The following is a 17,356-nucleotide window of genomic DNA, read 5'->3' on the forward strand; positions in this document are numbered from 1 at the left end:
CCTTCAGATGATTGGTGAGATGGGTGGGACCAATCACCTACAAATCCACCCAGGGGCGTGTGTCTAAAACACCCATAGTGAACAGTATGTGTGTGAATGGTTGTAGGTTCTGCGATGAGGTCATAGCCATGTGATCCAGTGGGCGTGGCTATGGACCATATAAGGTGACCAGGGTAGGTCACATGAGTGAATGCCTTGACCTGGTTGGTCTGTATGGAAGGTCTCGTCTGGCTGACGTGCTGGAAGATGTGGCTGCCTTCCTGAGCGCACGTGTGGACGCTGTGAGTAATGGCGACGTGTGTCTGACAGTTCCCTGGAGGGAAGGGACGTCTGCAGTCTGAAGCAGCTAAGAGGTAACCCGGACACGGGATTGTATTTAAGAGACTGTATAGCCTATTGGCTGGATGAAGCACAGCCTGTCTGATGAGAGGGCTAACGGGAGTAGAGCTCCACTGTGAAGATACACTGGTGTCTGCTTTAAGACTGTTGCATATTGCTTTGGTTTGCGATGATGAATAAACCGCATGGACTATGTTGATGTTTTATGAAAAACCCGTGCCGGACCTGGTTATTTGGCTGCACAACGAGTATCCCCAACCCGAATAACAAGCGCTACCGCTACCTTACAGTGTATATTATTGTGTTTAAACATGTGTAATGCAAGTAAAGGTACCGTATATGTTGTTCAGCATTACGGATCTGTGAAACTCTAAGCTATATGTCTAAAGGGCTAATGTGCAGTCATCACAATAATTGCAAGTCCTTAGTGTTTCCAGATGGAAGAAGATTAAAAGTCTTGTGGCTGCTTTAGCTAAAAAAAAAATTAAATATGACCTTTAACAAAACTACCTGTATAACCCGGCATCCATAGCAGCATAATTCAAGTTAATAAACTATATGGATTTATACATTTGTTTTTATTTTTAAAGAAACAAATACAAAAAAATAATGAAATACACTAATATCATTCAAGATTGTATAAAATGATGTAAACCATAATCCAGTTATAAAAAATATTGTGTAAACGTTTTAGGCAGGTGTGGGAAAATTCTGCAAAGTTAAGAAGCATTTAAAAAGAGAAATGTTAGGCTGGTTTCACATTTGCGTTTTTTTGCGCTGGAAAAAAACGCATACGTGCGCATGCGTTTTTCCCCTATATTTAACATGGGTGCGCATACCTGCGCGCTGGCATGCGCACGTATGCGATTTTCATGCGCTGCGTTTTTTTGGGGTGTGCGTTTGTATTTTCCAGACGCAGCATGTTGCATTTTTTGGCCCTGCAAAAAAGCGCATGCGCACGTATGCGCACGTTTTGCGCTAAAAATGGCCATTATAGCCTATGGATGCGCATACGTGCGCATTGGCATGCTTATGTATGCGTTTTTTTGCACATGCGGTTTTTTTTTTAACATTAGTTTAGACAATGGAATTTAGGGGTTTGGGTTAGAGTTAGGGTTAGTTAAGGGGGTTAGGGTTAGGGTTAGGGTCAGGGTCAGGGTTAGGGTTAGGATCAGGGTATGGTTTGGTTAAGGGTTAGGGTTAGGGTCAGGGTCAGGGTTAGGGTTAGGATCAGGGTATGGTTTGGTTAAGGGTTAGGGTTAGGGTCAGGGTTAGGGTTAGTGTATGGTTTGGTTAAGGGTTAGGGTTAGGGTATGGTTTGGTTAAGGGTTAGGGTTAGGGTTAGGGTCAGGGTTAGGGTATGGTTTGGTTAAGGGTTAGGGTTAGGGTCAGGATTAGGGTATGGTTTGGTTAAGGGTTAGGGTTAGGGTATGGTTTGGTTAAGGGTTAGGGTTTGGGTTAGGGTCAGGGTTAGGGTTAGGGTATGGTTTGGTTAAGGGTTAGGGTATGGTTTGGTTAAGGGTTAGGGTTAGGGTTAGGGTCAGGGTTAGGGTTAGGGTCAGGGTTAGGGTATGGTTTGGTTAGGGTTAGGGTTAGGGTATGGTTTGGTTAAGGGTTAGGGTTTGGGTTAGGGTCAGGGTTAGGGTTAGGGTATGGTTTGGTTAAGGGTTAGGGTTAGTAAAGTCATGGTTTGGGTTAGTGTGAGGGGCCACCTAATGTTTGGAAAAAACGCAAACGCGGTAAAAACGCACTAAAAACGCATAAAAACGCTGCGTTTTTTTCATGCATGCTCATAAAAATGCTTGAAAAAAACGCAGCAGTTGTATGCTTTTGTATGCGTTTTTTCAATGCTTTTTTTGCGGTAAAAACGCGCTGCAAAAAAAAGCAAGTGTGAAACTAGCCTTAAAGGGGTTTTCCAGGTTTTTCACAAAAGTGAAAGGCTCTCATGACCTGTCTCAATTCACTTATAGCACCGACACTGGAGAATCCTGACAGCGGACCCTGTGCGTAATGTGAGGATTCACAAGTCTGCAGTCACATAAAGTAACTGTAGATTTGCATAATGAACCTGAATAACCCCTCTATCATTGTATTTTGATAATTGGAAAAAAATATACGGTAAGTGAATTAACAACGAAGAAATCTAAATAAAATCAATATTTGGTGTGATGATACATTGCCGTCAAAACTGCATCACAAAGAGACAGGAGGATTTGCACAAACCTGCATCCACAGAAGATCTCTGGTTAGTTCTCCAAGATATTTTGGACAACACCCCTGTTGAGTTCCTTCAAAACTGTATACAAGTGTACCTAGAAGAACTGATGCAATATTGAAGGCAGAAGGTGGGCACAAAATATATTAACTTGATTTGGATTTCTCTTTTGTTCATTCATTTTGCTAATTGATAACAATTTACTAGCAATTCTATTTTTTTAAACATTCTCTACTTTGCAGCATTGTTCCTCACACCTGCCTAAAACTTTTGCACAGTACTGTAGACATAGTAAACCCTGGTTCCACTCATTCACCAATATGCGAGCTCTACTCATTGTGCTGCAGTCTGAAAATGACAGACACTCGCTTGTTTATAAAGAACAAAGTTTTTACAGACTTTTGATTTTCTGGCTTTATACAGATTCTTCAAGGAAGACTTTTAAATGGTGAAATCTTTTATCAGATGATTTCCCTAAAAGAGATTAAAACAATGAACGTCCATAATAATGTTAAAGAATATGATTTCAGAGCTACAGACGTTCCTACAGTGCACATAAGCAAGGTAATGCAATAATTGAGAGCAGGAACAATATGAGCATAAACATATTTGGTTAATACTCCTAAGAGGTAAGATAAATCAGGTCATTTTCGCTGTATGATCACTGATTTAAAGTACAGTAGGCAAGCACTTGAAATGGCAGAAGAGAGCAAATGGTATTTTATTGCATACACTAAACATACATTTTGGACAGTTAACAGATGAGGAAGCAAAAAAACAGCTCTAGAGTGGGACTTTAAAGTTATGTTCACAATGCGTTTTTTTCAGTTCAAAAACCACAACTTTTCAAGCAGGAAATGCTTCTTCTACATTTTTCTAAATACATAGTGCCTACAGTGAAACATGGTGGTGGCCGTGTCTTTGTGTGCAGCTTCATGAGTGCTACTGGTGTTGGGGAGCTACAGTTTATTGATGGTATCATGAAGTCACAAGTTTACTGCTTTATATTAAAAAAGAAGATGCTACCATCAATCCATGCCCTTGGTGTACGTGCACTTTTCCAGCAAGACAATGATCCAAAACACACATCTAAGGCCACTGTGCATTTCAGAAGAACAGGGGGAACGTGATTCAGTGGCTAAGTATGTCTCTGTCCTGATCTGAACCTAATTGAACACCTTTGGGGAATTCTGAAGAGATAAGTTGAGCATCACTTTCCATCCAGGGTCTAAAAGAGGTAATTCTTGAAGAAGATAGATGTTGCAAGACTTGGTGTGGTCATTAAAAATCATAAAGGTCAAGCAAAATACTAGATGTAGCAGTTTTTGATGTAGGGTGTATTCATTTTTGAATTAACTAACTTGAGCAAAACAAAAAATTTTGCAATGAAAGTTATATCATTAACTTTACATTCATGTTATGGGTTAAAAAAAATTCTATGAAACTCAGTCTTGTCAAAATTTTGGAAATGGCTTTTGTGTTAAGTGAGATATTAATTAAAATCTTACTTTTCAAAGAGGGTGTACTCATTTATGCTGAGCACTGTAGCTGTTAATTTTAATACAGATTGGAAAATAAGAGCAGTAATTTTGCTAATTATTTAATAGGACAATGATGGGTGCTCTTTCTAGATATCCCAAAAAGCACAATAATATTTACAGCATCTTCCTTACAGTTCTTAAAATACACAAATTATAATATAAATATAAAACCTGAATTTACATGTCAGTTACTCAATCTGCATACCGCTTCTTTAGGGAGAATACGTAAATATGGAAATGTTTGCTCAGTTGTTTCCCCTAAAATAAAATATAAGATTAGTATTTTACATATTAAATAGTATTTGTTCAAAGCTTTCTTGATGAACCAGGGGTCTATATAACAATACTGCATTTATGGTGCTACCTATGGATAGCTGTCTCTGATTTATTTTTAGAAATCGAATTCTGTTTAAAAAGGAACTTGCCATGTGAGGAAACATTACCTGTAGATGTAGAATTAATCTGCAGATAAATAGCATTAAAATCATGACTGTGTAGGAGGGTGGACTGACCTATGGACCTGACTGATGAAGAAGGAGAATGTAAAAGGTGATGTGTACGATGCTTTATTCTGTCTTGAATGTATATGTGTGGGACCATAGCTAGAATTAGTAAAAGACGGTGTAGTATCGGGTTTTGGCCACTAGATGGAGACATAGGGTAGTGAAAAAAGGGCTTAACAGCAGCTTTAGGCTAGGGAAACGCAGAGTGATGGTGGGTGGAGTTACGGGACTGGGAAGGGGATTTCCAGAATAATAAGATAAAAGGAAAGAGAGTCCCAGCCCAGGGTTGGACGGATCTCTCTCAGGAGGCGACAGAGAAGAGCTCAGGAGAAGATAGAAGAAAGAAGAGCCCAGGAAGAGACAGAGGAGAGAGATGGATAGTCGGGGGGTGGTCCTGACAGGACAGCTGCAGAACGAAGGACGCAGGACGAAGGAGGCCTGGGGTACAGGATGGCTGGACACTGAAGGAGCAGTAAGTGTCGCAGCGGGCAGACTCAGCTGGGGAAAGCGCTGTGGCCATGGGCCTAACAGCAGCCACGGTGAAAGAACCCGGAGGGTCCTCACCAAACAGGAGTAGGAGGGAGGTGACAGGTGCCCGGGCCTAGGAGCAGAAGCTGTCGCATTTGCTGTGGATGTCAAGAGGATACCCAATAAAGTTGGACCTGGTTGAACGAGTTTCTGCGTCTGTCATCAGTCCATCTCGCAGCCGAAAAGGACCACCCCTCAGTCGGCTCACGTACTACAAGTGCCTGCCTTACAGGAGGAGCAGCTACAGGGATAAAAATGAACTTATATCCTCATTGTAGCTGCTCGCTTTCAGTCATAGGGGAGGTGCAGGGAGCTGAACCGTCCCTATGACTGAAAGTGAGGGCTACAGAGAGGACATAACTTCATTTTATCTCTGCATCCGTGTGTTCATTATGATAGGCAGGAATGTAATGTTACTCTTCTACCGATTAACCCTATATCTGAAGGTTAATAGCATTTCAAAACAAGATAGGTTGCTTTTATAACCCTCCATACACTGGTTCACAGGATAGTCACGTACAGATGCCACTAAAGACTTTTATTAATACTGAAAAAAGCAAACTAACACTCACCACACAAACTCCATAATGAATGTGGGCAGCTGTAGCAAAAGCGGTGAAGGCAAAGAAAGTGAGTTCTTCCAGGGACCCAAGACATCCAGACACAGCAAGACCAACCAATAATGACAACGGCCAAAGGAGCCAACAGAAGACTTCAGATCTGGTGTTACTCATCTGGCATATAATAACTCTGCACTGTCAAATAATAGTATAGATGCTGATGTCAGCTGAAATAGCTACAGTGTATATCACATAAATGGAAATAACTATACATGTTACATTGCATTAGTATACAAGTAACCAGAAAAACAATATATCCTTGCTTTCTGGATACACTTTATAATGTACATGTCCAACTCATACTTACAGTCACATTTGAGAAGAGTACACCGACCAGCCATAAGAATAACCTTGGCTGTTTGTCCAGGATTTTACATGGAGAAAAAACAATCCAGATGGTAATCAAAATAAATAAAAGGGAAGGAGAATATAATGGTAAAAGTGCTTCATATGCAGAGTCCTTCAGCAAGGTTTTCTGTCGATAAGCTCTGCAGAGAGAAAAAGAAAAGAAAAAGAAAGTCCAGCTCACCCTCATTAAATCACCATAAAGTCCGGAGCAGGGAAAGTGTTTATGCCAAGACACAATGAAGATTCAATTGAAGAAAGAAAAATCCAACTTCACGGACAATGAAATATTTATTTGTGCAGAATAGCAAACCAGTGAAAAAAAGTTAAAAAGCAAATGTCCAGATACAGTTAAAATCCATTGGACGGCAAGTTAGAACAAAGACATCACATAGATTGAGCTGCACGTTTTGGGGAAGAAACACCCTTAATCCCCCGTCACACACAGCGATCTCGCTAGCGAGATCGCTGCTGAGTCACAAGTTTTGTGACGCAACAGCGATCTCACCAGCGAGATCGCTGTGTGTGACACCTATCAGCGACCGGCTCCCCTGCCGGGTACCGCTAATCTTTGTGGAAAGACCTGGACATTTTTTTGATCTTTGGTCCCCCGCTGGCCAGCACGCATCACTGCGTGTGGCAGGCGGGAGACCAGCGATCAGCGAGCAGGAGCTGGTAACCAAGGTAAACAGCGGGTTTCTAAGCGCCGCGCTTAGAAACCCACTGTGTACCTTAGCTACCAGCGCGCTGGTGCAGGGAGCTGGTAACCAAGGTAAACAGTGGGTTTCTAAGCGCTGCGCGGCGCTTAGAAACCTGCTCTTTACCTTGGTTACCAGCTCCCTGCACCAGCGCGCTGGTATCTAAGGTACACAGCGAGGCGCTCGCTCGTCGCCGCTGGTGCTGATCGCTGGTGAGATCTGCCTGTTTGGCAGCTCACCAGCGATCATGTAGCGACACACCAGCAATCCTAACAAGTTCATATCGTTGTCGGGATCGCTGGTGAGTCGCTATGTGAGACGGGGCCCTTAAGGCCCCTTCACATTTAGCGATGCACCAGCGATCCCGACAACGATACGACCCGGTCAGGATCGCTGGTGCATCGCTAAATGGTCGCTAGTGAGCTGCCACACAGGCAGATCTCACAGCGATGCAGCAGCGATACAGCGGTCGTTACTTACCTTTCAGACGAGGCGATCCTGACGTCCTCCCGCCCGCGTCCACGCGTCGCTCGTCGGCGCCAGCAGGAAGCCCAGCAGGAAGCAGCCGATGAGAAATGGAACTGCGCGATCTCGCGTGATCAGCGACAGACAACGGGGGAGCCGGTCGGAGTTAAGTATCACGCATAGCGATATTGCTAGCGATATCGCTGTTGCGTCACCAAATCGGTGATGCTTTAGCGATATTGCTAGCGATATCGCTATGTGTAAAACCCCCTTTAGTCATTATAACAATGCCACAAGACCAGCTTAGTTAACTAGTATTCAGATCCGGTTAACACAGTTGCAATCTAATTAAATAAGAATTAGCCCGACAGGAACACATGATATGCAATGAGCGAATTGCCTTCACTTTGTAGACACACGTCACACAGAATAATAAAAGCAGATTGCGTTTTCTGCATAAGTACGGTGATACTTGCAGAAAAAAAAGCCATGATTATCATAGACTAACAGATTTGTACTTTTAAGGTATAAATAATAGTATGAAATCACTAAGTGTAAATTTATAGATATATTTAGAAATTCAAATGAGGGAGAAAACGATAAGTACAATTCATTGAGCACATATAAGATTATGGACAATAAAAAATAAAAAAATAACAAAAACATATGTCCTAATAATGTCCAAATTCTATTTAATTACGGTAGACTACGACTGTGTTAGCCAGATCTGAATACTATTTAAATAAGCTGGTCTTGACTCTTGTCGCATTGTTATAATGACTAAGGGTGTTTCACACCCAAAACGCATAGATCTATGAGATGTCTCTGTTGTAACTTACCATCCTATGGATTTTAACTGTATCTGGACATTTGCTTTTTAACTTTTTTCAGTGGTTTGCTATTTTGCACAAATAAATATTTCATTGTCCGTGAAGTTGGATTTTTCTTTCTTCCAATGAACAGGCAGAAAAAGTATGACTCTGCCTTATATTTTAATTTGCTACAGTCATGAACATATAGAGCAACGTTCTAATGTTATATTTCATTCAAATAAGAATTCTACAAAGAATTTTTTTTCGGTTTTCAAAATTATGTACATGGAAAAATACATTCTGTAACTGGATCTTAAATAACTCAAGTTTAGAAAAAAAATCCAATTAAGAAGAAGGCTAGTTTCACACTAGCGCTTTTGAGCACAGCGACGGCCTGCGCACGTCCGCCGCTAAGCCCCGCCCCCTGCCGCGCCTCCGCCGGTAGCTCCGCCCACCGGCGCATGACGCTGCATGCGTCCCGCGTCCCCTATCTTTATCACTGGGGGCGCAGGCCGTGCGCAGTATGCGTTTGGCGGCGCATGCGTCCTTTTGATGGTGCGCCGAGCGCAACCAAAATGCAGCAGGTTGCGTTTGGAGCAGGTTGGCGCACCGTCAAAAGGACGCATGCGCCGCCAAACGCATACTGCGCACGGCCTGCGCCCCCAGTGATAAAGATAGGGGACGCAGGACTCATGCAGCGTCATGCGCCGGTAGGCGGAGCTACCGGCGGAGGCGCGGCAGGGGGTGGGGCTTAGCGGCGGCCGTGCGCAGGCCGTCGCTGCGCTCAAAAGCGCTAGTGTGAAACTAGCCGAAGCCTGTCACCTGATTCTTGCTGCTTAAACCGTGGACAGCATCAAATAAAGTCACTCTGAAAGTTGAGGAGATCAGTCAGACTGAGCAAGGCAGGATGAAAGCCACCCAGGAGACTGTTCTACCCCCCTTTTGACTGGGTTCAAAACTTTACACTCGTTGAAAGTCACAGCACTTTAGAGTAAGACGATATGAAGGTAAAGGTTTGTTATGAGGGAGCCTGAACCTGTTTAATGCTGCCCCCAGTTCAAGCAGTATATATCTAACAAAGCGTTTTCTCTAAATATATGTACACAATAATAAATATAGGCAGCATAGCGTAGTGGCAATTGTACAGAATGTCTATTATTGAGCATAGCATTTGGAGGACCTATAGATAAGGATCCATAAATGTATTTGCAATGTGTTCAGTGGAGATGCATGCACCCAGAGTGCGCCTCCTAAACAATGCCTATTTGAGGGCCACAGACCTGGTGTGAATTAAAACCTAGCCCCTCAATAAGTTTCATCAATATGCATCAGCTTCCTCAGGGGTACTGGTAATGCTTAGTTCCACTACCTCTGAGGAAGCATGGGCATGGTCATACCATAGAAACACGTTAAGGAAGATACTTACGGTACTTTAGGAGGTGTACTAGAGGTGCATCTCTGCATTTGACTCCTTATTTGTCAGTCCCTCTAATATAGTTGAATGCTTTACCCATTAATAGATTAACATTTGAATGCATTTAAAGCACTAATGATTTTTTGGCTTGACATTGAAATGATTAAGTAAAAATATGCAGCTAGCAACATAATGCTGCTTTACTAGAGTGGAAAATACAGGCATTAGTTTGCCCCTGTAACGAAAATGCATTTACTAAGGATCAGATAGAACATACCTCTCAAAGAATTTAAAGCACCACTCAAGTGTTTTTCTATTTGACCACTGGAGTTGTATCACTAATGCATGTTCCCGTTCTCTTGTAATAAAACACTGACAGAGGGCGCGATGATGTCATTACTTGGTGCCTGGCAATCCTGAGATGAGCCGGTGCTTGGAGCAGTGGAGAGGTGAGTATTGTATTTTTTTTATGGGGAGTGCATTATAGTATATAGAGTCTGCCTATAGGGAGTGCATTATACTATATGGAGGCCTTTGGTGAGTGCATTATACTATATGAATGCCTATGGGGGTGCATTATACTATATGGAGGCCTATGGGGAGTGCATTATACTGTATAGAGTCCACCTTTGGAGGTGCATTATACTATATAAAGGTCTATGGGAAGTACATTGTACTATACAGAGTCTGCCTATGGGGAGTTCATTATCCTATATAGAATCTGCCTATGGGGAGTACATTATAGTGTATGGAGGCCTATGAGAAGTGCATTATACTATACACACCTATGGGAAGTTCCTCATACTATATAGAGTCTGCCTATGAGGAGTGCATTATACTGTATAGAGTCTGCCTATGGAGGTGAATTATACTATATAGAGTCTGCCTGTGGGAGTGCATTATACTATATAGAGTGTGCCTATGGAGAGTGCATTATACTGTTTAGAGGCCTACAGGGAGTGCATTATACTATAGAGACCTATGGGATACTATAGAGACCTATTGTCACGTTGCAGCCAGACTCAGGGCCTGCTGTTCCGGCGTCGGCCACTAGGAGGCGCCGGACGTCACTGCCAGACTCAGGGCCTGCAGTTCCGGTCTCGGCCACTCGGGGGCGCCGGACCGTCACGTCGCCGTCGGACTCGGGGCCTGCTGTTCCAGCGTCTGCCACTAGGAGGCGCCGGACGTCACTGCCAGACTCAGGGCCTGCAGTTCCGGTCTCGGCCACTCGGGGGCGCCGGACCGTCACATCGCCGTCGGACTCGGGGACGGCTATTCCTGCCTCAGCCACTGGGAGGCGCCGTGGTTCGCTCCAGGGTGAGGGTGGTGGCAGAGAGGGGGCTCCTGCACAGGCATCTGGTGGGCGCAGGCTCCGCCCCTCTGTCAGTCATGTAGGGCTTACTGCATGTCCATCTGGCCTGGTCCGGGGGGGGTCCTGGTTACATCATCGGGCCGGGAACCTGTGAGGGAGGACCTGATCCCTCAAATACCTGGGGACTGGTCTTGCAAGCCGCCGGATATATTCTTGGTTCCCCTGCGTGTTACTGTGTGAATTTCTATAGTGTATACTCTGACCTCAGCCTGGATTCTTGACCATTCTATTGCCTGCCGTTTTTGTACCTCCGCCTCTCTTCCGACTTTTTGATGCTGACCTTTGCTTGGATTCCTGACTCTCCTTCTGCCTGCTGATTCTGTACCTCGCTGCCCTCCTGGTTTTACTGACCCTGGCCTGGACTTTTGACTCTCCCTCTGTCTGCTGATTTTGTGCCTCTGCGGCGCCCTGGTCTCAGACTCCTGCATCCTGACCTTGATTACGGGTTTTAGTTTTGACCCCTTGGTGGCCGTCCTGCTCTGGTCCACTGCTAATCTAGACAGCTACCTCCTGGGCCTTGCTACAATTCCAGATCCCTGTATAGGGGTTAAGGGTCTCGGGGTTACTCGGGGTGCTGTCCCCACTGCAGCCCAGATTCGCAGACGGCCGTCACATTATATCCGGCCCAAAAAAGAACTGCTTTTTGTGTATATTTCCATCATATATAAAAGCAGTCTCCTGATTTTTTTTTTTTCCCCTGAGCTGATTACCTGGCCTACACCTGCTCCAGTGCACAGTCTGAAGGAATACTCCCATCTTCCTATACCATCATGCTGCAGCCTGGAGGCTTCAAGGGAAATGCTGAGCATCAGAAATCCACATTCCTGGGACGTCTGCCTCTGGGCAGCTCTGGTCGTGCTGTCCCAGAGGCTCAGGTATTGCCCGCAAATGCGGCTAAACTTTTGTTACCCGTTTCTCTCTTATTTTCAAAGAAATCTTTGTGTGTGAAGGCCTATGTGGATTGTGGTTCCGCAGGCAACTTCATAGATTTTTTGCTTGCAAGGAAACTTGGTGTACCTCTTTTAAGGCTTAATGCTCCTATTCAAACCACGGCGATTAATGGTACATCCATTATCCAGGGTGGAGTGGAATTTGTTACTACAGAGATTGTTATGTCAGTGGGGGCATTACACACAGAACATATCTCATTTTTTGTTATTTCCAATTTATCACATGCAGTTGTGTTAGGTATGCCATGGTTGCGCCAGCATAATCCTATTATTGACTGGCACCAAGGGGATATCGTGCGCTGGAGTCCACAGTGTCAGAATCACTGTATGTCGCTGTCAGTGAACCAAATTAAAATTAAAACACCCTTTATACCTTACGCATTAAGGGACTATGAGGACGTCTTTTCCATAGTGGAGTCTGAGAAATTACCGCCTCATAGAGAGTATGACTGTCCTATAGACTTGGTTCCAAGTGCTCGTCTCCCTAAGGGGAGAATATTTAACCTCTCTGGTCCTGAGCGTGTAGCCATGAAGGACTACATAGCGGACAGCTTGCAAAAAGGTTTTATTAGACCCTCCACTTCACCTGTTGAGGCTGGGTTTTTCTTTGTAGAAAAAAAAGATGGTGGACTCAGACCGTGTATTGATTATCGTGAGCTGAACGCGATTACTGTGAAAAATCAGTATCCGCTTCCACTCATCCCTGATCTGTTTAATCAGCTACTAGGAGCCCGTTGGTTCACTAAGCTTGATCTGCGGGGGGCTTACAATCTGGTTCGCATAAGAAATGGGGATGAGTGGAAAACAGCCTTTAACACACCTCTTGGTCATTTTGAGTACCTTGTGATGCCGTTTGGATTGAGTAACGCGCCCGCCGTGTTCCAACACTTTGTGAATGATATATTCAGGGATATTTGTGGGGTATATGTAGTGGTTTATTTGGATGACATCCTGATTTACTCCGCTGATGTTCTTACACACGTGCAACATGTCCGTGCTGTACTCCAGAGACTTAGAGAACATTCTCTATACGCCAAGTTGGAGAAATGTGTTTTTATGGCTGAGGAGGTACAATTTTTGGGGTACATGATTTCTGCTAAGGGGTTTCGCATGGATCCTGCCAAGATCCGACCCATTAGAGAATGGGTACAACCTAAAACTCTAAAAGCGCTGCAGCGATTCTTGGGATTTACTAATTACTACCGTAAATTCATCAAAGGCTTCTCTGAGATCGCCAAACCGCTCACGGATCTGACCCGGAAGGGGGCTGACGTGGTTAATTGGAAGCCAGAGGCACTTCAGGCATTTTCTGTTTTAAAGGAGTGTTTTTCTGCCAACCCAATATTAATTCAGCCTGATCTAGATCGCCCCTTTGTGGTAGAGGTTGATGCCTCTGAGGTTGGGGTAGGTGCAGTGCTTTCCCAAGGCACTGCCTCTCTCACTCAACTCCGCCCATGTGCCTTCTTTTCCTGAAAATTCTCCCCTACTGAGAAAAATTATGATATAGGGAATCGGGAATTGTTGGCCATAAAGTGGGCCTTCGAAGAATGGCGCCACTTTCTCGAAGGTGCTAAACACAAGGTTACCGTGATCACAGATCACAAGAACCTGACCTACTTGGAGTCTGCTAAAAGACTGAATCCTAGGCAGGCCAGGTGGGCCTTATTTTTCTCAAGGTTTAACTTTGTGATCACGTTTCGTCCAGGGACGAAAAATGTAAGGGCTGACGCCCTCTCTCAAAGTTTCTGCCCCTCACAGGCTGAGGACTCGGAACCAGTCCCAATACTGGCCAATGGGATCGTCGTGTCGGCCGTGTCTCTGGACCTTCTGGAGGAGATCCGTAGATCCTCAGAACAAGTCCCGGACACGACGCCCCCCCAGAAATTGTTCGTTCCGGCCCCGTTGCGTCTACAAGTTATGAAAGAGTCGCATGACTCTGTCCTGGCAGGCCATCCTGGTGTTAATAATACAGCCAGACTAGTGACCAGGAATTTTTGGTGGCTGACGGTGGTTAAGGACTGCAAGGATTACGTACTGGCTTGCGAAACTTGTGCTCGTGCTAAGTCCCCCCATAATCGGCCTGCCGGCTGGCTCCAGTCCTTGCCTGCCCCAGAGAGTCCATGGACCCACATCTCCATGGACTTCATTACTGACCTGCCACCCTCAGAAGGGAAGACATGCATCTGGGTGGTGGTAGACAGGTTCAGTAAGCAGTGCCATTTTGTTCCCCTGTCTGGACTACCTAATGCAGAAACGCTGAGTAAATTGTTCGTTATTCATGTAATACGACTGCATGGCGCCCCGGTGAATATCGTGTCCGACCGAGGAACCCAGTTCGTTTCTAAATTCTGGAGGGCGTTCTGCAAACGGATTGGCGTTGAATTATCCTTCTCCTCCGCTTACCACCCTGAGACCAATGGTCAAACTGAGCGCACTAACCAGGGCCTAGAGCAGTATCTCCGCTGTTATGTTTCGGAACATCAATCTGATTGGGTGGAACATCTCCCGTTAGCCGAATTCGCCCTAAATAACCAATACCAAGAATCCATCAAAACCACCCCGTTCTTCTGTAATCTTGGTTTACACCCACGTTTTGGTTCATTTTCGGCTAAGATGTCGGACCTCCCGGGGGTAGAGAAATCCATACATCACTTAAGGACCATCTGGTCAGAGGTGAACTCAAACTTGAAAGGCTCCCAAGTCAGACAGGCTTCGGCGGCAAATAAACGGCAGTCCAAGGGGCCGCACCTGGGAGTTGGGGACAAAGTTTGGCTGTCTACCAAGAACATTAAACTTAAGGTACCGTCTGCCAAACTAGGCCCCAGATTTATTGGTCCCTATGAGATTTTGGAGGTAATTAACCCGGTAGCCTTTCGCTTAAAGCTCCCTCAGTCCTTCAAAATACCCAACGTTTTCCACAAATCCCTCCTAAAAACGTACCGCTCCCCAATTCAACCTGTCCAGTCCCCTCCTCCTCCAGTTTTGGTCAAGGGTACCTTGGAGTACGAAGTCCAAGGTATCCTTGATTCCCGATTAGTGAGAGGGTCCGTGCAATACTTAGTGCATTGGAAGGGCTACGGCCCAGAGGAGAGGTCCTGGGTCCCCGCTGGTGACATCCATGCCAAGGGGTTAATTAGAAGATTTCACCTCCTTCACCCGGACAAACCGGGTTTTGAGGGTCCAGAGGCCCCTCTTAGAAGGGGGGGTACTGTCACGTCGCAGCCAGACTCAGGGCCTGCTGTTCCGGCGTCGGCCACTAGGAGGCGCCGGACGTCACTGCCAGACTCAGGGCCTGCAGTTCCGGTCTCGGCCACTCGGGGGCGCCGGACCGTCACGTCGCCGTCGGACTCGGGGCCTGCTGTTCCAGCGTCTGCTACTAGGAGGCGCCGGACGTCACTGCCAGACTCAGGGCCTGCAGTTCCGGTCTCGGCCACTCGGGGGCGCCGGACCGTCACATCGCCGTCGGACTCGGGGACGGCTATTCCTGCCTCAGCCACTGGGAGGCGCCGTGGTTCGCTCCAGGGTGAGGGTGGTGGCAGAGAGGGGGCTCCTGCACAGGCATCTGGTGGGCGCAGGCTCCGCCCCTCTGTCAGTCATGTAGGGCTTACTGCATGTCCATCTGGCCTGGTCCGGGGGCGGTCCTGGTTACATCATCGGGCCGGGAACCTGTGAGGGAGGACCTGATCCCTCAAATACCTGGGGACTGGTCTTGCAAGCCGCCGGATATATTCTTGGTTCCCCTGCGTGTTACTGTGTGAATTTCTATAGTGTATACTCTGACCTCAGCCTGGATTCTTGACCATTCTATTGCCTGCCGTTTTTGTACCTCCGCCTCTCTTCCGACTTTTTGATGCTGACCTTTGCTTGGATTCCTGACTCTCCTTCTGCCTGCTGATTCTGTACCTCGCTGCCCTCCTGGTTTTACTGACCCTGGCCTGGACTTTTGACTCTCCCTCTGTCTGCTGATTTTGTGCCTCTGCGGCGCCCTGGTCTCAGACTCCTGCATCCTGACCTTGATTACGGGTTTTAGTTTTGACCCCTTGGTGGCCGTCCTGCTCTGGTCCACTGCTAATCTAGACAGCTACCTCCTGGGCCTTGCTACAATTCCAGATCCCTGTATAGGGGTTAAGGGTCTCGGGGTTACTCGGGGTGCTGTCCCCACTGCAGCCCAGATTCGCAGACGGCCGTCACACCTATGGGACACTATGGCACCACGGGAACGGCACCGGCACGAGAGGTGAGTATAGGCTTTATTATTTCATCGGGGCCGAACATTTAGTTTAAGAAAGGGTTGTCATAGTAGTGGACAACTCCTTTAACTATATTGAGACACGTTATGCAATTTGATATTCTGATTTTGCATATTGTTTAACAAATAGAATTGCAACAGTGAGAAATTTAATTCTTGAACAGTGAGAATCCATGAGATTTCACACGTCACTAAAAGTCCCATATCACATTGTCACTTATCTTTCAGATTCCCCCATGAGTTACATGTTGATAAGTCTCTAACAGACCTTAAATCTTTTAGGTGGATACATTGACTTGAACTAGTAATTTTGATCTATAAATTGGTTTAAATTTAGACATTGTGTCTCCATGTTTTTTTTATTTGTGGACAATTGGTCGACAAAAAAATCAAACGTGAACATGCCCATGAATCATAATGGGAATGTGTTCTATCCGTGAAAAACACAGATACAACGTAGAGTGCAATCAACATTTAACTAGCAAAAGTTAAAGCTATAAGTATGGTATCAAAACAAACTTATAGCTTTAACTTTTGCTGGTTAAATGTTGATTGCACTCTACGTTGTATCTGTGTTTTTTTGGGTGTCCCAGCTCATGAACCCCCTGCAATTACCGTAAGTATTTTGAGGAGCAGCAATGCTTACACTTTTCTTTTACATTTCTACAGATCTTGTGCGTATTATATTACAGAATGTATTCCAGTGCATATAGAGAGTATAGAGCTATATATTTAGCAGAAAATCAAATCGGTACATTTGCTTCTCCAATATAAGTTGTAAATGTAAAATGCCAACTTACACAGCAATATTAAACAATGTCTGGGGAAGGGCAATTAGTATACTGCATCCTAAAATATCAAAAACAAATATTTGTCAAGACATTCATTTTTATATAAATGAGGAGATTAGATTTCAAGTATTCTATATGTCTTAACATTTAAAAAAAAATGAATGCAGAAATCTAAAATTTATAGCATTAAAGTAACTGTCATGTCAACAAATTTTACATTAATAGCACAAGCAAATATAAGAAACTTTATTATTATATATACCATATTTTGTCAGAGAAATATGCTTATTTCTCCACTTACACTATTTGGAAAGAGGTATTAGGACACCTTTACATTACACCTACAGAACTTTTATGACATCTCATTCTAAATCCATAGGTCTTAATTTGGGATTGCTTCCCCCTTTACAGCTGTAACAGCTTCCATTATTCTGGGAACGCTGTCTACAAGATTTTGGAATTTGTATGTGTGAATATCTGATCACTTATCTAGAAGAGGATTTGTGAGGTCACA

At 44.9% G+C, this 17,356-nt stretch overlaps 1 protein-coding gene across 4 annotated transcripts in view; it reads right to left on the reverse strand.

Moving 5' to 3' along the window:
• Positions 1–898: 898 nt before the first annotated feature.
• LOC141096881 (ethanolaminephosphotransferase 1-like) overlaps positions 899–17,356 on the reverse strand; it is a 90,562-nt gene continuing 74,104 nt past the window's right edge. For 3 of the 4 annotated variants that reach the window (XM_073583748.1, XM_073583751.1, XM_073583750.1), the window contains 5 exons: positions 16,852–16,900; positions 6,054–6,234; positions 5,699–5,881; positions 4,277–4,353; positions 899–3,028 (listed from right to left, as the gene is read on the reverse strand). In XM_073583748.1, the coding sequence (XP_073439849.1) occupies positions 4,288–4,353; positions 5,699–5,881; positions 6,054–6,234; positions 16,852–16,900 (479 nt within the window). In that variant the 3' untranslated portion in view covers positions 899–3,028; positions 4,277–4,287. The remainder of the gene's footprint in view (positions 3,029–4,276; positions 4,354–5,698; positions 5,882–6,053; positions 6,235–16,851; positions 16,901–17,356) is intronic. The other variant, XM_073583749.1, reaches the window with a different exon arrangement.

Source organism: Dendrobates tinctorius, unplaced genomic scaffold, assembly GCF_039654945.1.
Source record: "Dendrobates tinctorius isolate UK_male_01 unplaced genomic scaffold, ASM3965494v1 ptg000081l, whole genome shotgun sequence".
Classification (NCBI taxonomy): Eukaryota; Metazoa; Chordata; class Amphibia; order Anura; family Dendrobatidae; genus Dendrobates; species Dendrobates tinctorius.